Consider the following 25,782-nt stretch of genomic DNA (forward strand, 5'->3'; position numbering starts at 1 on the left):
GTGCACCCCCCTTGGGAGTCATACAGTACGGATTTGCCAGCCCCAAAACGCCTTCTTTATCCACTATCATTCCCAAACACACGCTAACCTTGGCGATGTGTGCGTGTTGTGTAAAAGCAACTCCTCCCCTCGACGTGCCCTCGGTCGACATCGGGTTACTGGGTGCGCGCCGGCCCCCGTCTTCGGCGACGAACACGACGAAACATGTAAGCTGTCACGAATGTGTCCTCCTTCTCTCAAACCGGAGCGCACGCTTTCAAAACAAGCCTGTGTGTGTGTGCATTTTTTTTTTATACCACACTGCTAACCTTTTAGCAATTTCTTGCCCCCGTTGAATGCAAAAATACATTACAAATGGCCAAGTCGCAAGTCGTTCAGATGCACAATCTCAACCCAAGAAATTATTAATTATTACTGTATTTTTTTGTAATTGTTTGAGATTTGTTATTCATTTTTGTGACTTTTTAAGCACTTAAAACTTTGATTTAGTATGTGTTTTATTCATGAATATGATCATTTGTATGTATCAGCTATATTATTATTGCTATTTTTCAGTTATTTGAATTTTTTCCCCCTTTCTGTTTTTGAACTTTACAATTTTTTTTTGTAATTCATTTCAAAATATTTCTTAATTCAAGCCAGTTTTCACATCTTTATTAGCACTACTTTTAAATAGTTTGAACACATGAAATTAGTTGAGACTTTTGGAATATTTTTATTTACTAATGATTATTTATTTTTTATGTTGTTATCATCATTATTAAAGCTGAAGATATTTTCCTGTTATTCGCACTTTTTTTAAAACATTTGTATAAAATTTTATTTTCTGGCATTTTAAAACGTGCCTTGTTTTCTTATTTAATATGTGTTAATAATTATTATTCCATTGTCATTATTATCTCTTTTTAAATCACTTCAAACATTTTATGACAGTATTTGAAACCTTTTTAATGTTTGTAACATTTTACAAATTTAATTTCAGTATGAATGGGCATGTATTATTGCTATTATCAATATTGAAATGGGATTATTTTACAGCATTCATTATTCTTTGCGTTTGTCTTTGTCTTTTTTTTGTTTTTTTTATTAAAATGATCTGAGAATGATTTTAGACTTTTTTTTTTTTTTTTTCCAAATTGTAAGACACGATCCATCTACTGCGAGTTACCCAAAATGTTGACTTGCTTGTCGCCCCTGTTCCCGAACGCACGAGAGGAAACGGGCGAAGTATCTCAGCGCCCCCGACCCAACAGGATGCGAACCATCCACACGTGACCCCCCCCCCCCCCCCCCCGGGGACTTTTTTCTTCTTTTTCCAAATGGTTATCTGGTAGCTCTAGCGGCGGCTAATCCTCGCCGTTCGCTGCAAAACTGGCACAACAGCTGGTTGGCCCTTTCGCAGCCTTTCCCCTGACCCCGCCCCCTCGCCACATATGGACACCATCGAGGATGACGGATTTCTCCCAGTGGGCTTTAGTGCACGTACATTAAAGCTTTGTTCGTGCCTCTCCAAATCATTACACTTGACTGTAAAAAAAAATGGCATTCGCGAAGGATTCATCTGGTGTCCATGTTGGCCAGTGGGCTAGTGGGACTGGGGATGGTTCAGAGACCGGGCGAGAGATAAAAGCCAGTGCGCTTCGATCACATGCAAAGGGGGACTAGTCGGGTCTGAACGTGGTGCAAATCTACAGGCTATTTGGTCCAAATATACACGCGAGGACGTTGAGCGACCAGTCGGCCAGGTAGATGCCGTAGACGCCAGCGAGGCTTCAGTCGTGTACAGGAGCGACTGGTCGGCTTTGAACCCGGCAACAATCCGTGCGATCTCAAATACGGAATATTGAACAGATGAGATGCACGTGTGAGGACTTGGACCGACTTGGTTACGTAGCTAGTTAGCCAGGTAGGTAGAAAGGTCCGTAGTTAGGTTCAGTAGTCATGAGCAAAGAGAGACGGGTCTGCACGTGGCAAAAACAAAAAAGAAATCATATAAAATATGGAGGTGCACAGGTGAGGCAGATGATTGCCACTTTTGCAGTATCTTATTGAGGAATCCCCCAAGTCGCCATTTGGACGAGGGTGGCTTCACGTCAGTCAGGCCAACTGCCGAGAGGGGGAGCGGAGACGATTGCGCAAGCGGCGCTCTGCCAAGACAAGTGAAGCCGCGTTCTGACTCGTTTGTTGACAAAGCGATTCCTTTAGCACCTGTGCGCACGCACGCACGCACGCACACACATCCCATTAGCAATTTATATTCAAATCTATTACACAACATGAGCGTGTGTGTGTGTGCACTGTAAATTTCACCTCCACTTGATCCCACTCAGGAAAATCAATGATATTTCATAAAAGCAGCTTAGCGTCATGGGCACAGGTCACAGCAGCTGCAAAGCTCCGCCCCCACACTCCATATCTAGACGCTCCTCTAATATTTATACATACATAAATACATACATGGTGTTGAACATGAAATCCGGCTCATTGTTAAGACTGCTTGGCTTTATTCAAGTAAAAACTGCGACTCTTTTTCTTTTAAAATGAGGAATTTATTCCTGTAAAATATCCATTTTGATTGTGCAGAATGACAACTTTTATGCCACGAAACGATGAATTTATTTTGGTAAAAAATGATTCCATTTTCCTCGTAAAATAATGGATTTCTTCATTTTATTTTTATGTGTTGTTTTATGCGCTCATTAAATTGGAATAGTAAGAGAATAATGTCATGACATTACCAGAATAGCTTTGAAAATATATGAGAATAAAGTCTCCTAATATTTAAGATTTTTTTTCTCGTAATATTTGAATTTTATTTTGATAAAATGAATAATAATAAAAAAAAATACAAATAAAATGATGAAATAAAAATAAAAATCAATACTCACAGCATATGGGGGCGGGGTGGGCAGTGGCTCACTTGACTGGCCAGGACCGCCCCCTCTAAACAGGCTAATTTGAGCAAGACAAAAAAAATAATAGGCTGTAAAGTGTTCTTGAATTCAAGATAGAATTTGGAATATTTAGCCAAAACTGGGAACTGTTCTTTGAAAACGAGTCTTGCTATTTGAAGATTTGCGCTTTTTAACCTTTGTTTACTAAGCAGACATGAAGTTAGTCATGTATATTTTTAACTTCCATAAAGACTTTGATTTGTATTTGCGTTCATCTGCAGCATGACATAACTGCTCTGCTTTTCTTTCTTTTTTTTTTTTTTTTTTTTTTTTTTTTTGGGGAAAACAGTCATTAGTTATTCTTGGGCTTAAATTTTGACCAGATGCCCAAAGTGTGGGCACATCTGCGCGCACACACATACACACATGAAAAGGAGGGGATTACTGTTAAATCTGCGGGGAGAGGAAAGAGGAGGAGGCGATTAGCGAACGTTGCGGTGACTTGCGGGAAGGAAACGACAGAGTTGATAAGAAGAGGGGTGACGGCAAATGTAACCTTGTCCAAGAAAGAAAGATGACGCTTGACAAGCGGGAGCAAAAGTTGAGAAAATGTGCGTTGAAAACATGCGCGGCAGGCCTCGTATTAATGCAGGTATGCGTTTGTGCTTGTAGTATTACACTATTTTGGTTTTCATCTTTTTCCTATCATATTACGGCTGCATTCTTGTCATATTTCTAATTTTTCATATTTTCCTTCTCATTGTATTGCATTTTATGTCGCACTACATTTCATTTTACTTTAGCAAAATTTCGAACTTTTGCTAATTTAATCTTGTCATATATTAATACATTATTCTTCTAATACTTGAATTAAATAAAAGGTTTTTTTGATGTCAAATTACAGCTTTCTCAGAGCAATGTTAATTTTTTTTCTCGTAAAAATATATCTTTACTTCCAATCTTTTTTCATCTTATTGGAGGGTTTATTTCCATTTTATTTTTGTAAGATGACATTTTTCTCCACAGTAATATTAGGACTGTTTTTTTTAATTAAAAAAAAAAAACGGATATAAGACTTATTCTTACACATTATTATTGTTATATTTGCATTTGACCAATTTTCCTAATGCTATTACGACTTATTTCTCATAATATAAAAATTTTATTTTTGTAATATTAGGCCTCACCCCCCCATTTCATTCCAACTTTATTCTTGTAATATTTCAGCTTATGATTACAACTTTATTATTAATCATATCCAAATGAAGTGTTACAAGAATAAAGTCATGACTGTATGAGAAGAAATATGATCTGTTACGAGAATAAAGTCCTCATTTGCCATCTGTCGTCACGCCGTACTGCATGTGACCGCGCACTTTCGATGTCCAGCGGCTCACTTGCATGAGACAAGACCGCCCCCACAAAACAGGCTAATTTCAGCGACCTTGGACATTTTGTAAAAAGTGTGCGATAGTTCTTGATCCGTGGCGTATTCGAACAAACGCATGCCATTAAGACTGTTACAAATAATAATAAGAATTGCATAATACGACGGAACGCAAAACAACACGACTCTCTCCCGCTGTGAAGCAACGATGCCAACCAAGCTCCTGCACGTCGACGTGACGTTTTATTACCCTGCTGGTGCAAACGTTGCGCAGCTGCGCTTTTGAAGGAAGTCTCTTTAATTTGCCCGTCAGAGCCGATAATTGCCAAGCACCCCTTGGCAAAGTGAGTCAACGCTCCAATGTAAATATGTGCGCTGCGTACGACAAAACTGTTACTCGCTGCCGCCTGGACATGTTGTTTTTTTGCGATCCTCCTCCGGGGGCTCGGGATTCATTTGGGCTCTCGCTCGACTAACGCGTCGACGGGCGGAGGGGATCGCACATCACCCTCGGGTGCCGGCAGCGGACGCGATACAGGAGACGACGGGGCATGATAGGAAAGAAGCGCCGAGGCAGCAGGCCGCGCGTTTTCTGCTCTTAGTTTTGCGTGCATAAACACGGTTGTCGCCGCGAGGGTTTTGGCCCGTGCAAATGCAGCTCATCATAGAGCGGAGGAAGACATGGACACAACTTTTGAAAGAGAGTCCAATTTGAAAACAGCCAATCAAAGTTCCTGCGGTATTATTAGGAAGGGAAGGATAACAACAACATTCGAGAACAACACAAATGTTGCTATTTTCCCCCCCAAAAAAGTAAAGCAATCCTATTACAAGGAATAATGTCACGTATTTCTAAAAAAAATTACTATTTGCAATTCGCCGAATAACAGATTTTTGTTTTTGTACTCTTTACGAAAAGCAAAGCCCTGTCTAACATAAAGGTAGTGCTTTGGCGCCATCGTGTGGCATCTTGCTGCACAGGAATTATGTTGACGTGAGAAGAGGCGCGTCTGTTGGTTTCATCTATAGACAATTATAAACCTTTCCACGTGGGAATCGTCTACTCGGCGATTTTCGCAGGGCTCGGTCAGTCGGTAACGCGTTCCCCCCCCCCCCCTCATAATATTACATCCATCCATCCATTTTCTGAGCCGCTTCTCCTCACTAGGGTCGCGGGCGTGCTGGAGCCTATCCCAGCTGTTATCGGGCAGGAGGCGGGGTACACCCTGAACTGGTTGCCAGCCAATCGCAGGGCACATAGGAACAAACAACCATTCGCACTCACAGTCATGCCTACGGGCAATTTAGAGTCTCCAATTAATGCATGTTTTTGGGATGTGGGAGGAAACCGGAGTGCCCGGAGAAAACCCACGCAGGCACGGGGAGAACATGCAAACTCCACACAGGCGGGGACGGGGATTGAACCCCGCACCTCAGAACTGTGAGGCTGACGCTCTAACCAGTCGGCCACCGTGCCGCCCCATAATATTACAATTTTTACATAATTGACACATTGTATTGACAAATGCCACACTTGCCTCAAGTCACGTCGATGACAGAGAACCTCGAGAGTCTCGGAAGCTAGGAATTGGAGAAACAAACGACGTCATTAGTGTGACGGACGCAACCTTTAACACAGCCCAAATAGAAAGTAGAAATTGTTCTGACTGCACAAGAAGAGCAAAGCGGAACGAAAATAGCTGCGATTATAACGCAGCCATCAGCCTTTGATTCGACTCTAATCCTGGGTCAGCTCGTCATCGTCAGATAACGAAGTTCTTTTAAGTTATTTTGATGTTCACCTCGTGGCCTGACAAGCTTGCTTCACTGACTTTTTGTATTATTCTTTTTTTCTTCCCCCCCCCCCCCCCCCAGCAGCTTAAACCATAATCACGAAGTCTGCCTAGCAACACGCTCCAATCAAGTTCTTCCTACATCTAATTACAGTACCTTTATTCTGTTGTATGTTGCGAGGAGGTTTTGGCGACACCTATGGGTGGAAAGCAGGTTAGCAGTTACACTTGTAACCATTTAAACCAGTGATTCTCAACTTTTTACACAAAGTGCCACCTAAAAATATACTTCATACAAAAACGAGACATGTTTTATCCATAAAAAGAATATATTTCATTATTATTATTGGTATTGTAAGCCACTGTAACATTATGCACATCAACACTGTTGAACGCTTAAATATAGTAAAACCTTTAAAAAACTACTTCAATAACAATTCACTTGATATGGACTGGACATAAAAGCGAAATACAAATTGGACCTAAACACTGTAAATGTTTGAAAACAAATAATTATTAAAGAGTAAAAAGCAAATGTATTGAACTTGAAAGTTAAAGACAACTGAACCTTACCTGGGCGGTGATTCTTTCGCGTAGCACTCGCGGGAACCCATACCACACCTTGAGAATCGATGGCTTGGAACTTAACATTTGATAAAGTCACTTATGTGCTGTTTCATGAAAAATTCTATAAAATGTCAACAATGGGGGAAAAAATGGGTTCAAGTTAAGGGAGCTAGTAGGGGTTAGGATTAGCGATAGGGTTAAGGGGGCTAGGTTTTGGGTCCTAACGGGTTAAGGTTAGTGTTTGGGGAGCTCGGATTAAGGTTAAGGGAGCTAGGGTTTGGGGAGCAAAGGGGGTGACGTTTTGGGACAGGGCTAAGGGCGCTAGCTGTTAGCCATTCATGTTAGGTTGTCCACTGTGAACTTCTAACAGAGGCACGGCCGCTATTTGCAGAATTACGCTACAGTCTCATTTCTCAGGGGTGCCTGAAAGCGTCTCGGCAGGCAATGTTCCCATCCACGCCGAAAGCGGCGAACACGGCGTCTTTACAAGCGGGCCATCTGTTGCCATTGTCGGTGACCAGACGCTGCCGCCGGCGTCCGGGGAATTCTTCTTAGCCCGCTCGCAGATGGCCTATCTCGCACTTAATGATGCCCTAAATGAGCATCGTGTTGTCTTCCTTGGAGCATTGACAATTGCGCCGTTTATTGTTTTAATCAAGGCTTGACTTGCAACAAAAGCGAACTTGCGCGCGGCGGCAAGCAAGTCCAAACGCATAGACGGGATCAAGTCGAGGGGATGACGTCGATCTCGGCGTGTCAGGTTCGAATGTGGAGCAAATCAAAGAGACTTTGTGGCGAGCGTGCCTCACGCAACACCAACGCTGTCGAGGGCGGGAAAGCATCAATATGGCGGCACGCCACGACGACGTCATGGGTCCTTCCACCTTGTTGACACACTTGGAAATTTTCCATGGGGATCCACGGCCTAAGTGGGAATTTCAAACATCAGCACTTTACAGAAAGATTCAATGCAAATTGATTTCACAATGAGAAACTTTAGTCCCTCCCGTAAAAAAAAATTTAAATAATACATTTTTTTAAAAAAAAAAAGTGTTCTTGGTAAAATCATGCCTTTTTTTAAAACCAGTATTTGACATGAAATTACATTTTTAATCATTTTATGACTTGTTTTTTTAAATATTTTTTATTGTAGTATGTCGTGTAGTAGTTGTATTTTATATTCTTTTAAAATTCATTTGTATTATTTATTATTAATACTATAACTTCTCTCCTGTAAAAAAAAAAAAGTAAAAATCCTGTAAAATTATACGTTTTTATGTTGTTTTGTCTTAAAATGAAGATGTCAATTTGTTTGTAATTCTATGACTGATTGTGTTTTTCTTGTAATATAATGTAGGAATCTTCTGTTCAGTGAAACAAACAAATAGAAAATCCAAATTTTGGGAAGTTTTTTTTCCTCATGAGTAAAACCCCACACTTCTGTCCCACCTTTCCTACTGCCCAAAAAAGTAAATAATAATCATAATAACAAAAAAAAAATGTATAAATGCAATAAAAGTTCAATTTTAGCACATTTGCAAAATGACTTTAATTGTCATTGTTTTGCTCATTCTTTGATCCATTTACAGACTTTTTTTTTTTTTTGAAAGTCATTCCAGGAAAAGACATTTCTGGTGTTTGTCTTCAACATGACTAAATGCTTTTGACACCCCAATAACTCCCCACAAAGGCGCGCCCCCCCCCCCCCCCCCACCCATTATGAATTAATAAGAGCACATTCTTTCGATTGCATATTAAGATTCTACAAACGACTCCTTAACAAATTCCTAAGTGCCACAAACTGGAAAAAGCGTGGACGTGCATTCGAGCGCGCGCGCGCACACACACGCTCAGTACACAATGATGATGCCTGTGCAGTAAAAAAAAAAATACAAATAATAATAATAATCCCCCAAAGTTTGACATAAAATGGCACAGTAGCTCGTTGCACAAAAGGCCTACGTAGCATGTGAACACTCACGAGGATCATAAATTAAGTGAATCATAAATAATAATACATTTTAAATAAATTGAATCGACAGCTATTTTCCTCCCTAATTTTTGCACATTCACGCAACAGCCGAAGCTTTACTTTTTGACAGTCAAACAATACAAAGTAAAATCTCCTCAGGCTGGATGATGGGTTGGTTTCCATGGCAACCGGCTGGCAACAAAGTGAAGGGTTAATGGGCCACACTGAAAAGAAGTTATAAAACGACTACTACAAGTTACGAGAATAAAGTTGGGACACTACGAGAAAACATTTTCTTGTAACACAACAACATTATTCTCATAGAATTGTGATGTTTTTTTCCCCCTATTAACGTATTTCTTTTTATTTTTTTTCGCACTTTATGACCGACAAGCTTTTTCTTGAATTTATACGGCTTCGCTCTCATGAGGACTGTGACAGTTTGGTCTAATATTTTACTTGTTTTATATTTAATTTTATGTATGAACAGCACTTTGCTGCATTTTTTTAACATGCTTTATAAATAAAGTTGAGTTATGACTGTCTTGTTTTTCTCATAATTTTATGGTTGTATTTTTCAGATTAGTTACTATTACCTTTTCCCCATAAAATCTTTTTTTTTTTTGGTAATATATTAAGATTTGACTTATGTTTTCTTTCAGTACTGCGACTTTAACTTCTTAGAATTCCAACTTTTTTTCCTCACGATTTTCCAGATTTATAATATAACAAGTCTGCTCTAAAACCATGATTATATTGTATTTTTTACACCCAGCAATGTTTTTTTTTCTTGTAAAATGTCCCCCAATTATCATATGATTTTGGTTTGACTTCTTTTCAGGGTGGCCCTACTTGTTTGTCGGCAAGAGTAAGACCGGGTTAAATAAACAGGGCGGAACATTCCGAAAAGACGGTGCTGCGACCAAACACGTTATCAAGCACATCTACTGCACCGCGGCTACGTAAGTGCCATCATCCAAAGTGTTCTTGATTTGTGAAGGCAGGAAGCAGGCAGAAAGGACTACGACAGCGCTCGCTAGCCTCTAAGAAATTAATTATCGGGGGGGGAAAAAAGAGAGAAAGGGTGGATAGCACAGCACCCCTTTTTTTCCCATTTTTTTCAAAGAAATCTTCCATCATCACGGTCCTGGACTTTGGCAGTCGTCGCGGTCCAAAACATCCTCAATTCCATATCGATGCTAGCATTGTCTGCATCCGGAACGTACCATAAATATTTTTAATCCATCCCGATGCTGGCATTGTCTGCATTCGGCACAGCTTTCCGCATCCGGCATGGTTTTCTGCATCCTACACCATTACCTAAACTGGACACATACCTAATCCATCCCAATGCTAGCACTGCCTTCATCTGGCACCATTTGTCTGCATCCTGCATCTTCCCATAAATCGTAAAAATTCTTCATCCATCTTGAGTCTAGCATTGCCATGGTTTTCCACATCTGGCACTAGCCCAAAAATCCTAAAGATTCTTCATCCATCCCAACGCTAGCATAGTCTGCATCCGGCACCGTTGTCTGAATCCGGCACCGGCATCTGCATGCGGGTGCACTGTCTGCATCCAGCACTATCCCATAAATCACAAACATCCTCAATCCATCCCAATGCTAGCAACGTCTGCATCCGGCACCATGTCACGTGACCACAAGAGATGGAGGAAAAGAAAAAAAAAAACACTTGTCTGTCTGTTTATTTGGATTTCACGACGCGTCCCTCCCAACCTCCCGGCTCGCTAGGACAGCAGGGTGGCGCTGGCGAGCAGCATGGCGGCCACGGTGAGCAGGAGGCGGTCGCGCGACGGGCTGCTGCCGCTCACGCTCTTCTCCAGCTTGGGAACTTCGGGGTTAATCTCATCTGGAGAGGGAAAAAAAAAAAAAATAGGGTAAAGAGGAAAATGAGCGTGTGTGTGTGTGACATTATTATTTCATCAGTGTGACGCGTGCAAATGCTGCTTCACAGACATGATGCAATCATCAACAAAGCGCCAATTACCATCAGCGTGTTACCAACATCTCCAGTGTGGTTTTTGTTTTATTCTTCTTCATCCTGATGATGTTTTTGTCCTCAGCGTGTGTGTGTGTGTCAATCAGGACGAATTAGCGCGGCCTCGCCATTGATTAGACCCAACGAGAACATTAGCCGCGAGGCCAAAAGAGCTGCGAGAGGACATCTTAAATCATTCGGCATAAGAGCGGACGAAGGCCGCTCATTACGTTCGCTTCGCATTACATCCAGAGGCTCGCTACAGAAATTCGCGCGGAGAGACAAAAATGTAACACGGGAGCCAGCGAACGGGGGCTATCGCAGCGACACGGCGTCCTGCGAACACATCACCTACTCCACGGCCACGGGCGCATGTAACAATTTTGGTCTGGTTCTCCGACAAGCGCCACGGGTTATTGCTCGGTCCACCCCCGACCCACTGACCTCACTGGATGAACTTAAAAATTTACAGTCAGTGGCAGTTCCCGGCATGTGCGAAATGTGCGGCCGCACTGGCCGGCGTGGCGTCGACAAGTTGCTACGTGAAAAGGAATTGTGTAACGGCATGACATGTATGTAAAATACGTATTTGTAAATCCAAATAGCGAGAGCCCGACAAGTTCGCTGCGGTCGACTGGAGTGTTATTACGCCGCTCCCCGACTGCTCACAGCAGACAGTTTTATTTACGTCGCCGTTTTTGCTGTCAGTACTGCTGCTGTACAATGATGGAACACTGTACTCACATTTCTTAGTTGGAAGGTTTGTGTGCTTATTTTAAACAGAAGGCATCAGCGAGGGTAAATAAAAAGGGCGGAGTCGAGAAATGCCTTTCATCAATCCAATGTCATCTAATAATTTAGTTAAAAAGATAATTGAGTGATGCTGACGGCGTTTATTTGTAAAACATGATGCAAAGTAAATACATGATAAAAATGTGTTTGTTGCATTTTATATGTACGGCATGTGGAAACGCATACCATACCATGTTGACCTAATGACAAACGTGCACAATTTAGACACTTCATATGACACACCAGATAAGTTCCATAAAAAGTCAATTTTATTTTATGTGTTCAAAAGTCTAACTATGAGTCGAACCCTTATAAAAAATCTTGAACAAACGAATAGATTGCACCACAAGGTGGCGCTTCAAGGTCATCTTTCAAAAAACGTCATGTTTGAGAGTACGGCAGAAGCGCACGTCCAAAGGCAGCCAATCACAAATATCGGCTTTACAATGAGAACGTGGTATGGAAAAAATAAAATTAAATTAAAAAAATTGAGCATTTGTGGCAATTTTTCAAATGTAACTAAAATGGTAATCGTGGAAATTTCCAAAAGCAACTAATTTAATTTCATACTTGACCCTGTTATTGTAATAGGTTACAATTACAATAATTTTGTAAAGAAATCACATAATCTAGTTAGCTCACCCACATTGTGACGTGCGCACTCTTTAGGTCGCCCGCTTGATCGCATGGGCTGTCTCCAATCGTATGCCGGGACGTGCCCGGCTAGCTTTTTGGTGCCATCGAGTCAGCGTCCTTCACAAAGCTACTTTTTTAAGGGCACGTTTGACTTCATGCGCTTCAAACTCTTCAACGTGAAGCCGTAAAGGCATTTTAATGTTGACCTTTTGGTGCGTTCATCAAAATAAAAGACCTCAGGCTCCTTTTTTTTTTTTGCACCCGTTTGACCTTTTCACTCCTCAAAACAAACCGCGTTCTTGTCACCCATGAAGCCTCGCAAGCTGCCAACTTCTATTTCGGTGTGCGTGTAAGTTGTCTTTGCATATGAATGAGTCACCCTCTTATGGCAGCCTCCACAAATATGTAGCGGCGGGGAATTCAGCCGTAGCCCGACGCGACGCCGCTGTCGAGACCTGAGCGCGTCACGGCGGCGGCGGCGGCGGCGGCTATCGCGCCCGGGCTGTCTGCGCGTGTTCCCCCGCCTACGCCTCGTGTGGTGTTTTCTCTACGTAAGCCGGTTTCCCCCCAAAATTCCCAAAACATGCGCACCGGGTCTGACTCGAGACGCGGACCCTCAGATTGATGCTGCGCAGACTCCGCGTTCGTTGTAAATCTCAGTGGGCCGAGGACAAAGGAAGGCAACTCTGGGCATAAAGAATCTTTCCACCACTGTGTGACAGTAAAAAAAAAATTGCAACTTCATCTGCTCACCCAACCCAAAAAGTGGAAACAAAGCAGCATGAAAAGGGGCTACTATTGGAGCAGTATTGATTTCTCAAAATAGACTGCAGGTCCCCTCGCTGAGCGCTCAAGCTAACGCATCCAATCACGGCGACACGTTGTTTTATGCCTCGCTGCGAGTCCACGGAGGGATTGACCCGAGCCGACAGGCCCTTTCTCGCCTATCGACCGATGTGTCTCGTCTCGCCCGCAGGTGGAGTTCGCCGTGGATGCTTCGTAAAAGTCCAGTTCGATTGCCGCGTGGCGACATTGTGTTCCCGCGTTGGCCGTTTTTGACCACGGGCAACTGGACGACGTCTCCCAGGGTCGTCCACCCGAGGGCGAGGGCGATGTTTCTTTTGAACTACGACGAGCGTTTGTGGGTTCAGTGGCGCGTGGCCTGATCAAATGTATCATATATGAAAACCATTGACGAAACATACGTAGATATTTATGTCGCTAAAAAAAAAAAAGAGGAAACGTTTCATAAAATGACAACAGTCATAAGCCACTCACCGATGTTGTTTATCTTGATACCCGGCCTCACCGTGTAGACGCTGGACGTCTGCCCGGAGTCGTCGTCCGAATGGGAGACTGAGACGTGAGACGAAAGTGACAGCCAATTAAAACAGAAGCAGAAAATTATATCGCGATTATATAGAGAATTCTCATGGAGAAGTCGCGGAACTCCGACTTATTTTGAGGATACCTGCTTCCAATTGGGGATCATTTGAGAAAATTCCCAAGTAGGAGTTTGCCTTAGTACGAGCCCTGGAATTTGCTCAAAATGGCGTCACCGAACCAAAATGGCCGACTCACAGGTGGCAGGTGCTAATATTTTCTTCAGCGTTACTCACCGGTCGAGCAACAGACGTAGACCCTCATCCTCAGGCAGCTGTGGCCGTGGTGGTGGTGAGTGGGCGTGGCTAAAGAGACAAACACAAGCGCGATAGAAGCAAATGTGGGCTCACTATTTAGAGAGTAGTCCCATTAAAAAGTATTTATAAACAAATAATCAACTTGAGTACATTTTACTAACTCATATATATTTTTACCAATTTGGCTCCTAAAAGAATCTTCTAACACAAATAAATACTGCATAAAATGTGTCAACTTAATGAATATAATGTTGGCTCACTGTTTGGCTAGCAGTCCCAGTGTTAATGCAGCTTATTAAACCGCTATTAAGCATTAATAACACCTTAATAAAGCATTTATAAACCCTTCAAAAGGGTATCCCAGTATTGCTAGTACTTTCAACCCACTCACTATAAAATGACTTTTATAGTGATTTAGAGTCACATAATTTACCGTTTTGTCTGGATTAGCATGTAGCACGTGTGTGTGTGTGTGTGTGTGTGTGTGTGTGTGTGTGTGTGTGTGTGTGTGCAGACTGACATATGTAGTAGTATTCTTGTCCCACGGTAAACTCGTAGCCCAGCGAGAAGGCGCTGTAGCGCTGGAACTTCTCGGAGAACTTGATGGGCGCGTGTGGCGCGTGCGGCCGGTTGCACTCCCAGCGCTTGAAGCCGAGCCGCGGGTCGCAGGTCAAGTAGCCGAGGTAGCTGACCATGTACAGGATGTACTGCTCGGCCACGCTGCGCTCCAGCGTCCCCCGCAGGCTGGTGCTGTAGTGCGGGCAGTAGATGTCCAGGTAGTCGTTGACGCTCACCTGCACCGTGTAGCCCTCCCGACGCAAGCTACACCAATGGGGAAAAAACAAACAAACAACCAAATTGCTTTAAATTCACATTGAAATAAATACAGTTACACATTCTTAAAGGAAATTTAGCACATAATAATATGCAGCCCAACACAAAATGAGTACAATCCAAATTTACTAATAAATCCAATTATCATAAATTATAATTTAATAATAATGAATTTTAAAAAAACAAGTATTAAATATTAATAATGACTATAATAATGAATAATGATAAATATTATAGCCTCAATGCTAATTTGCTATATTAATATGCTGAGAACATTCCAACACAAAATTACAAAGTTTGATAATAAACATAATAAAAACTAAAATAAAATAACAACTATAAAATAGAAAATAAAAAGAAGACTTATCAAATAAAATTAAATAGTAAAATGAAATAAAATAAATGACAACAATAAAATGTAATAAAATACATTAGTGAAAAAAATGAAATTAAATAATAAAATACAATTTAAAAAAATAAAATAAATGTGTATGTAAAGATGGTTCAACAAAGTCATTCAAAGGCCGACTGCTGCAGCAACTTGACTGGAAGTGCAATGACTCAAAGTCACCAGTAGATGGAAGTACTGCGCTGCTGTGATGCTAACATAGCCACGCCTCTCACTGCCGCCCTCGCTTTTTTTTTTTTTTTTTTTTTTTTTTTTTTTTTTTGCATCCTTTGTTACAGAGGAAATAATCAGCGTTCATATAAACACACACACGCACACACTTAGTTTACACAAGCGTAGCCATGTTATTAGTGGAATCCTCTAGAGACGTGCCTATTTAATTAGAAAATGAGGAAGGAGAAATTTCACACCTTGATCCTGATCGTCTCTCTCATCCGAGCGTAACGACTCGCTTTTTTTTTTTTTTTTTTTAACCACCCACTTATTCCTAATCACAAACAAAAGCAGATGGATATCAACTGTGCAACACAGTGAAGAAAGTGCATGGGGGGACCAAAAAGGAACAACAGTGGATGCGCTCATTGACAAAGTTCTGTGGTGAAGTGTATGGGTAGAAGGCAAAAGCAAGCGAAAAAAAGTACATTTTACAAGGATACGTCAAGTTATTACTTGGGAAAACTTCCTTTTATGAGTGAAAATGTCATAGTTTTACAAGATGAAACATTTTAGGGAGTTGGTGTAATATTACGAGGGGAAAAGAAGTCATTTTAAAAGAAAGTCATTACATGGAAAAAGTCCATTTTACAAGTGAAAAGGTCATAATTCCAAAAGGAAAGGTAATATGAGAAAAATAAGTTCATTTCATGAGTGAAATTTGTACAATTGGTGTAATATTATGCGGGAAAAAGTCACTGATTTTACACAAAATTGTAAATTTTACTACAAAACAATTGTGGGAAAAAAAAAATCTAAATAAAAAAAATCATATTCCACGATTTATGAAAAAAAAATTTTTTTCAAGAAAGTTAATGGAACCTGAAAAAAAATAAATTTTATAAGAAAAAAAATGATAATTTTACAAGAAAAAGTCAAATTCAAGTAAAAAATGTTTTATTTCCTATTTCTTGTAAAATTATGAATTTTTCCACGTAATATTCTCACAGTTCTCCTAAATAGATTCTTATGATGTTCCAATTTGAATCTCCTAAAAGCAGTATTCCGGCAGCTTTACTTTAGATCCGATTTCCTCCTGAGTTGTGTTGAGCGAGCGCCGAAGTCCGGCCCGTGAGGTTGAACGGCAAGGAAGGTTTACGGCGGAATGGGTAAATACATAAAAACTAATGTTCCTCAATTTCGCTGAGGCGAGGAGGGGGAGGACGGGGGTCGAAGTGAGCGAAACAAAGCGACGGATGACTCCCGGTGGTCTCGTATTAGTTTGTCAGGGCGACTTGCAGCCAGATTTGCCTCAGCAATACTTCACCAACCCCCACCCACCCCTCGGCCTTCGCCTTCCCGATTGAAACGCTGTAAAACGGACGCTTAATTGCAGCGCTAACTCGATCAACCAAGACTCGCGGGATATATTCTGACGAGTAATGAGTTGGGGGGGGGGGGCTAGCTTAGCTTGTAGCCGCCAGGGTGACTCGTTGCAAGGATCCCGTTTGAGGGATTGCAATGGACGTCGTTTTATGTCGCCCGCTTACGCTGATGAGCCTCAGTGTTGTTTGCTAGTAAGTTAGCAGGTTACTTCCTGGTTCATGACGGAAACTACCCGTTATCACTCTGGAGGGGAGTTGGAGGCAGATCTGTAGTCAACAATGTATTTGTATAATCTGTAGCCTCAATACTTCTTTGTGATTGCGCAGTTGCTATGGGGGCTTGTCGGAAAGAACGCTGAAATTGCTTTGATTCAGCGTCCGCTGGAAGTTACAATATCGAACAGAGACAAATATCAAATGACAGCGCGCCGGATTAAAACTTCAACTCCGAGAGCTTGTTTTTTGTTTCTTTTTCTTCCCACTCGTTAGAGCGGAATAGGACTTGAGTGGAGATAATTGGACCCTTGGACTTGAAACACGCTGCAAAAAAAGGATGAAAACCAGTCATTAGACGGCACTTTTGTTTTAACGCCGACAGGTTAGCTCTCAGACGCCCAACAAGCTCCCTAATAGCGCATTTGAATGTGATTGATCGCAGGCCGCCTCGTGAGTGATTGATCTCGTGCCGACGCCGTGACAAGGTCCATCTTTCACGCGGTGAGACGTTCATTTTGGTCGTTAAACAAACGAACGCGCGTTCACACGAGGACGGCTCCTCACACGGGTCGCAACATTAGGGACACCTATGAAGTCCGGTTCCAATGTTGACTGGCTCTCATGTAATAGAGCTACATTAAAAAAAAATTTTTTTTAAATGGCATCATATTTGTACTTGCTATTTGCTAGCTATGGTAATGCTAGAAACAAACCCAATCCTTAGATTCTTGGAATTTGTGCTCACTGCTTTGCACATAGGCGAATGTTTTTCTTGAAACATTTACTGCCCACTTATGCTTTGGTGATTATATATAAATATATATTTTTTTTAAATCTTAACCAGAGTTTGACAGTTTGGTTATTTTCCCACCCCACTTCTGAAATGAAGAGGTAAAGTGTGCTTGCTTCAAGCTGTTTGTCATTTCCAGTCCAGGTTTACAGTAAAACAGACATATAAAACAAAACAAAAAAGAATACAGTGTATTTATAAACACCAAAATGTTCAACCAAACCATATCATTTTGTCTCGCGAAAGTCCGTTAGCTTAATGCTAACATAGAATGTGAAACGGCTCAGACAAGCTCACGGGAATTAGCATCAAAGTTACAGTAATCGTAAACCTTCCAACCACTGCTACTGCAACACAAACAGACAGAGAATACAACGACACTAACAGGCATATCGAGTATTCTATCTGCTCCGTGGCAACAACACGAACATGTTTGTATTCGGGCCCTTGATTACGATTTCATTTCCAATTTTTTGGGAGAATCCACATTGAGTTAGCCGCAGCAATAGAAGCCGCGGAGACGCTTTCTGCATCACCAAGCGAAGCTTCCTCAGCAGTGCACTGACACCTCAAAAGCCGCATACATTATGCAACGCCATCTTTGCCATCTTCTGCCACTCTCGCAAAGTGTGAGTGCGCGTGTACACCAGCTCCAGTTAAAAAAAAAAAAAAATACACAAATCATTGCCTTTACTGTATTATTTTCCATAGAAAAAAATGATTGCAAATTGTCCAGTTTCTCACCCTGTGTGTGTGTGAGATAAACATATAGTACATATGTGTGTACATATGCCCACATGGCACATGTGCAAAGGGGCTAATTAAACCATGGGACTCTTTGAAATTGGAAAAAGCAATTCATACCAGCAACCTGGGAAGAAGCTGCACAGGTTGACAGCGTGCGAAAATGTGAGCTCGCTGTCGATTTGAGGTGAGGCGTTTATTTTTGGAATGCAGTAAACCCCTGGCTACTCGCTGGCTGATAGGGACCGAGCCCTGCCGCGAATAGGACGACCCCTAAAATGTTTCTACTGCACTGCAATTGCAAATAGATGCACAAGATGGCGGAAAATGACTACTTTTGTCTAATTGAAGCTCCTCAACTCACCTCAACTGTTACTTGGCACCAAGATGTCACCAGATGGCGCCAAAGCAACACTTTTATTGTTTTGACAAGAGTACAAAAACATGGACGACGTGAGTTTTTCAGCGATCTGAGGGGGATAGGTTTCCCCCCCAAAAAATTGCAAATGGCCAAATTCATGAATGCTAAACCGAGAATATGCGAACTGGGTGACAAACTTGTTTACAACATGCATACGTGCTTCGGTAGGTGCCGCTGTTTTGGTTAGCAACGCAACATTGTGGAATGACTGCATGTCAGAGACAACTAAAACGCTAATTGCTAGGAAATACAGCAAGATCCTGTTTAAATACTGCGCACGTTTAGAACACACCCGAAAGTCTGCTTTTGTGCCTCTGTACGTTCTGCTGTTTTGGTTAGCAACAGAGTTCAAATGAGGCTCAGCAGTTAGCTCTTTTGTACCCATGTGTAGAGTCTAAGGAACAAGGTATTTACAGTCACTGCACCCCCCCACCTTTTTTTTTTTTTTTAAATCGTGATAAAGTTCAGGATGGAAGCGTTTGATGCGTTTTAAGCTTCTTACACGAAGTCCCCCGCAGCGGGACGTCGCTTATTTTTTCCGAGGCCCCGAGTCTGCGCCGGCTGGCGTGGAGGCAAAAGACAGGAAAGGGAACAAAGTCAGCGGTCGGCGGTGGCAAAGATGAAGGAAAGATGAGGCAAAGTTAGCGGCAGGTGGAGATTCGGACCAAGCCGAGTCGCCTTAACGGACGCCAAGTGGAATAATCCGCTCTTTTTAAGTGGCAGCCACGTGGGCACAGAGCCCGTCTGAAGGCAGCTGAACACGCTTTTCAAAGGACACCTCAAAGCAAGCCAAGATGCAACACTAGTAGCCTGCACACCGCAATTGGATTAGGGGGACTCTATTTTTACAGATCAATAATCAAATAATTAATTAATAAAGAAAAATAAAGTACTAACCCAAACACACCAACAGAAACAGAGCAGCGTGCAAACATGTCCTAGCATTGGCCTCCATCAATAATTCACTCCTTTTCTTTCTTAAAATAACCTGTCATCCTTTTCAAATATATCTCTTCTCCCGTCTTCTTTGCGCAAACAAGCCTGCGGCTCAGCCGGCAGAGTGGTCATGGAGTAATTATTTACACGTTCCACCGGGGAGCGCTGATAAGGCGGCCGCACGGGAGCGAAACGCCGGGGTGGAGGGACGCGGGCGGACGTGTGTGCGGCGGCCCCATTAGACGGGCGGGGGTGTTCAAAAGCGGCTCCCCGGGTACTACGGAGGGCTTTTTCTTCTGAATAATTGACCGACCGGCCGTAGCTCAAGGTTACTTCGTATGCCTTTACATCACACGTATGTTCTTTTTTTTTTTTTTTTTTCCTCCTCTCACACATACTTGACGTCTCTCATATTGCAAAAACGTACGGTACATATTGTATCGCCTCGGATAGCATCCGAGGTCGGAGACGCATTCATACTGAGTGAAAAGGGAGTTGGAAACTGGAAAAAAAAAAAACAAAAGGAGGAAAATTGTGTCACCGAGAACTAGAGTGGGCTAACTCCATGTTTGTTTATTTTTAAGTGCGGAAGTCAATCAAGAAAAAACAACAGTCCGCGTTGCATTTTGACATGTAGGTGGCAGTTATTTGCATGAACAGTTCATTGCACTTAGCACTTTTCCTGATTCATCAGCGCCCATGAAACCAGGCTTCACATCTCGCAAAAACATCCCAAAGAGAGGTTCAGAGATTGACACATGACGAAAGAAAGTAAGTAGGGCGCCAGCTTGGGCGCACATTAGTGTATGTGAATGATATTCTTCATGTTTCATTAAATATTGATAGATGTGGCTGATGTTTGGACTTGGACCACTATTGCACAATCTTTTTCTAGGCATCAAGAACAGTTTTCAACAATATGGGAAAACTTCCCGATTCAGTAATCTATTCCTTTAAAAAGAATTGTGAATTAAATGTGGGGTTTTTTTTAATTAAAAATGTTCATGATTCAATAAAAAGTCTACACACCCCTGTTAAAATGCCAGGTTTTTGTGACATAAAAAAAAAAAAAGGATTTTTTTTTTTTTTAAATCAATCTTTCCAAGAGGGGAAGTAAAAATAAAAAAATGCGATAATGTGTGCACACCCTCTTAGAACAGGAAATGTGGTTGTGTTCAGCATCAACCAATCACATTCCATCAAACTCATGTCCAATGGGAGTCGGCACACACCTGCCGCCATTTTCAGTGCCTCTGATTAACCCCAAATAAGGTTCAGCTGTTCCTGACTATTTATATCCACTGTATTTAAAGCTCTACATATCCACTGTATTTTAGCTTTCTAAGATTTGAAATGTACATAGAGGATGATATATGCACAGATGTAACCGAGGAGTCGACGTGCAGTCAAAGGAAGCTTGTCGAGCTAACCCGCGGTTCAGCGTGTCAACAGGCGGCGAGCGAAATGATCCCGTTATCATGTTCAGGAGCATTCCGGGAGATTGAGAGAAGATTTGACGGAGCGGGGACGGCTGAGGCTCTGGAATACAGAGCAGGTTTCAGCCAGATTGACTTTGCGATGGAAGGAGGCTTGTTAACAACCACACAAGTACAAACTCCGTCTGCTGCATCGGTCCACGTTGATAGCTACGAGAACGAGAACCAATGCAAGACATACTATTAGTTTTTATATTTTAAGAATGTATTATTTTTCAACAAAATTATCTAAAATTCATGATTAAATCTATTCTTTTTTTTTATACTTAATTTACAGCTCCCAAAATACAGTTTTTATTTATATCAATTAAAATCTTTCATTTAGTTTCCATCCTTCCATCTATTTTTGTCCACAAAAGTTGCTGTGAAAAATTCATGATTAAATAATCTAGTCTTTAAAAAAAGAACTACTTAGAAAATACTATTTGTTGGTATTTACTTTAAGAATGTAATTTTCTTTTCCCCAAAAATATTGAAAATTAATGATTAAATCCATTATCTTTCTAATTTGGATCTCCACGAATCATATTTTTAAATTTAGATTTTTCTTCTTTCATTGTGATTTATTTTATTTGAATTTTTGATTTAATTGATTTTAAGAATGTTTTTCCCCACTAAAGTAAATTAAAAAAAAAAATAAGGATGATTAAACAATGTTTTTAAAGTACGAATTTATCTCACCTCAGCTTTTTTCTAACAAATTTAAAATTCTTTCCACATAATTAATAAATAACTGCATTTCTTATTGTTTAATACAGATTTTGATCTTCCAAAATACTATATTTATTTTTTGAATTTTTAAAAATTAATTAAAAATTTTATTATATTTATTTTAACAATATAGTTCTCCCCAAAAGTATTTAAAAAAATTATTTAATCTATTTTTTATGCTCATTAATTCATTTGATTAGTTTTTTTTTTTCAATTTTGTAAAGAATATTGAAAAAGTACAACATCAATAAGTTGTCTTCTGCTTGGTTGCAATTACGATGCTATTAACGTACCGAAAATGTCATTTGTTATTGCTTTGGCACCATCTTAAGCGTAGTAAAGCTTGATGCAAGCCGTGACGTCCACTAGCCAGAGGCTGAGCTGCACTGTGTTTGTTTACGGACTGGACGAATACAGCTTTGCGTGTGTCTGTGCGCTTACGTCGTATCCATCCTAAATCCAAAAGGCAGCTTGTCAGATTTGGCGTGTTGTGGATGTACAAGCACAGATTGACACAAAGACAAGCACACACACACACACACACACACACACACACACACACACACATACGCGGGTACACACACAAAATGTGAAACAAAAGCCTTCTCACACTCCGCGACACATGCATACTTTATCGAGCACTCACATTGGACCTGCCCATTTCTCTCTATTCTTGTGTTGTGCTCTCGTTCTTCCTGTCAACACTCATCTCTCTCTCTCTCTCTCTCTCTCTCCCGCTCTCTCTCTCTCTCGCCAATGATGGGCTTGGCGACCTTTCATAATTCATGTAGTTTTTCTTACGGCTCCGGGAGCGCTCGTGTCAGAGGAGAAAACGCGAGGCGCCCAGGGAAACCTCGGCCGAAGCGTTGCTTGACGTCTAGCGTGCATATGTAGCGCGTGATGTATATTTTTAAACAAAACTTAGGCTTCATTAGGTGCACTAAGACAAATGTGCCGCTTGAGCAAACCACAATAATAAGAAGTATCCATCAAAAGTAAGCATTTTTAAAGAGGCATTGGAACTTAATGTTGTTTTAATAACCCTTAGTGGAGCTTATTATGCTTGCGACTAAATTCCAGTGTTGCAAAGAGGGTTCCGGAAATGTTTTTAAATTTAAATTTCGACTTGATTCTCATCAAATTTCGATAATTTTTTCTTGTACTATTCCGACGATGTTTCATCAAATTATGACTTTATTCTAGTAAAATAAAATCTTGTGATATTACAATTACAATACGGTAGTTTTTAATAAAATTACGACTATACTCGTATAATGGCTACAATTTTTCGAGTAATACTTTGACTATCACAATTTTGTCATGATTTTTTTTCCCATAAAATTACAAATATTCTTGTTCAATTTTTTTTAGAATTTCTGTGTAACGCTGGGGCTCATTATGTTGTTGTGCATGGAAACAGGAGCTCAGAACATGCAGATTATCAAATGTACTACATTACAAAAAAATGGGGAAAAAACTAGTAGAGTACATGATTATTATTTTTTTTTATTGCAATGCCAAATTAAAGTAATTTACTGATACAACTGAACCAGAAAATGAGTTTATTCAAACGGTGCGCTCTTTCTAAAACATTTTGTCGAGCACTGTACATCAATAGCTTCCAGTTTAACTCGCTGACACCGCTTGAACTTTCTCAGTGGCGTCGAAAAGTTGCAGACCGACGCGAACAGAATGCAAAGGAGACTCGTTAGCCTCGTTAATCCAAGTTAATCGCTGCAGACTGTCAAGACTGCGGCTGTCTCGGAGAAAGACAGGCGAGCGTCCAACAAAAACCGCATGGTCACACGCTGCGGGGTTACAACATGGAACCATAATCCGAAGAGCAGTGAAGCCACTGACGTGATTGATATAAAAAGTATACACACCCCTGTTCAAATGCTAAGTGTTTATGATAGAAACAAAAATGGGGCCAAGATAAATCATCAAAACTTTTGACACCATTAATGTGACACAAAAACTACTAGAACAGCTGAATTTTATTTGGGGTTAGGGGTCAGAGGCAACTTAAATGGCGGCAGTTATGAACTGACTACCACATGAGTTTATTCAAATAAAATTAAAATTTGTTTTTCCTTGTAATAACTATTGTTATAAAAATGTGATTTCCCCCCCCCACGAAATTACGACTATTCTCGCAAAAATGTTTTTGTAATATTACATCATTTGATCATCATCTTTTTCTTCCAATAAACTACGACTGTCGACGTTATCTCGGGAAGTTGCGTGTTTGGTCAAGCTCTTTACCAATTTGATCGACTGTGTGGAGTTGTTTTATATATATATATATATTATTATATATTTATTTATTTATTTATTTATTTATTTATTATTTTTTCACATAATACTTTTTGTACCATTTCCTCCGAAATACTTTTTTTTTTATTTTCATAAAATTTCCAACATACATACATCATACAATGTTGCTGTACAAAATTGCAATTTTTCTGAAAGAAAAAAAAACAAAAACATTGGATTTGTTTGTATTCAATTACAACTTTATCTTGGGAACGAGCATTCTCGGGAATGGTTGCTTGAGATTTGGCAGGTGTCGGTTCAATTTCAGCCAGGAAGTAGCCAGGGAGGAAGATAGAGGGAAAATGTCCGTGAAAAACCAGAGATGAAGGAATATTAATGGAAGCTGATAAGTATTGAGCCAAAAGGTGGAAAAGGCAGTGAGGGAAATTGAAAGATGAGAGCAGAGATTACCAGGAGAAGATGAATAATGCAAACACAGGTGGCAACAAAGGGAGTTAAGCTGCTGAATGTGGTGGTAAACGCCATATTGAAGGTCTGCAGATTTGGTTTATCAATACGCCCGATGCGGGTTAAGCAAAGGGGGGTAATATTGTGTGAAACTGCTGTGGCCTTCAAGGTTTGAAAGTGAAACTTTAGTGCAAAGTTTCGCCGTTTGTGCAGTCTGCCGGCGGGGGTGCAGGCGGAATAGTAATGACTGCGAGCTGCTGATTAGAATTACAGAGACACACGGAGCACACAAAAAGCTGTGATTGGCCTCAGGTAGCCCCCGCAATCCAAATGTGACCTTTAATGGAGGCCTCTTCTGGAATTCGGTGGCGCCTCGAGATAGGAGTTCCATTCGTTCCGTAACCCCGCTTGTAACTCAAATCATCGTTCCCCGTTTAATGGAATGGAAATGCAATTACTCTGTTCCAGCCCCCCCCCCCCCCCCCCAAAAAAAAATAATAATAATGTGGAAAATAGCACTCTCTAGTGTTGTACTTTATAAAACATTTGACTAATAACATAATTAGAATGCAAAGAGTTAAACCGTTTGGGCATCATGATTAATTCGTGCCTTCTGGTGTGTGACTTGGCCACCAGGGACAGTATGATACACTCATGCATACACAAACGAAGAAGAGTTTCACAACTCCTTTACGTGACTCAAGTCAGCTGCAGTATCATTAGTTTGACAGTAAACTTCAACTGGGATTGGCAAAAACAGCTTCAAGCCTCTTTTTTTGAAGAAGAAGAAGAAGAATTGATCACTACGACAGTATCTGCCAAACTGCTGCTTGTTGTCAAGTGAGTTGAGTCCCCTACCGACATAACGCTCTTTTCTAAAATTTGTGCTCATGAATCAAATAAAAAAAATAAATAAAAGAAATAAAAAATCATCCGGACTACAATTTGTATCCATCCCTCTGCAGTTGAGTAAATAATTGTTAATATCGTACACGAGGCTATTGCAGATTTTATTGGTATGTTTTTGTAGGTTCGGTGCTACCTTTGCAAACTAGCTTTGGGTCAAGCAAACAGGTGTCACATCATATGACCCACACACAAACGCGCACACGCGCACGTTTCTAGGTGATGAGGAGCAATGACGGCAAGGAGACGGCGGGAAGAAAAAGGAAGAGAGGAGAGGGCGATTTAGAGATTGCAAATAAAAAAAAAAAGTGAAGACAGACAGAGAGATAAGAGGATAACGCCCCCAATACTCACCCCCCAGTCTCCCCACCCTGC

The 25,782-nt window shown here is 40.9% G+C and overlaps 1 protein-coding gene and 1 long non-coding RNA gene across 2 annotated transcripts in view; both read right to left on the bottom strand.

Moving 5' to 3' along the window:
* Window positions 1-5,611: 5,611 nt before the first annotated feature.
* Window positions 5,612-7,635, bottom strand: LOC133471341 (uncharacterized). The gene is made up of 3 exons (XR_009786190.1): window positions 6,648-7,635; window positions 6,232-6,271; window positions 5,612-5,862 (listed from the first exon to the last, which is right to left on the bottom strand). It is a non-coding gene; the product is annotated as an uncharacterized LOC133471341 (long non-coding RNA).
* A 1,310-nt stretch (window positions 7,636-8,945) lies between these two features.
* The window catches only part of efna3a (ephrin-A3a), a 44,737-nt gene continuing 27,900 nt past the window's right edge, over window positions 8,946-25,782 (bottom strand). Inside the window, exons 2-5 of the mRNA XM_061760766.1 lie at window positions 14,203-14,504; window positions 13,662-13,730; window positions 13,321-13,398; window positions 8,946-10,485 (exon numbers count right to left, since the gene is read on the bottom strand). Coding sequence (XP_061616750.1) covers window positions 10,364-10,485; window positions 13,321-13,398; window positions 13,662-13,730; window positions 14,203-14,504 — 571 coding nt within the window. The 3' untranslated portion in view covers window positions 8,946-10,363. The remainder of the gene's footprint in view (window positions 10,486-13,320; window positions 13,399-13,661; window positions 13,731-14,202; window positions 14,505-25,782) is intronic.

The sequence above is a fragment of the Phyllopteryx taeniolatus genome, chromosome 21, assembly GCF_024500385.1.
Source record: "Phyllopteryx taeniolatus isolate TA_2022b chromosome 21, UOR_Ptae_1.2, whole genome shotgun sequence".
Classification (NCBI taxonomy): domain Eukaryota; kingdom Metazoa; phylum Chordata; class Actinopteri; order Syngnathiformes; family Syngnathidae; genus Phyllopteryx; species Phyllopteryx taeniolatus.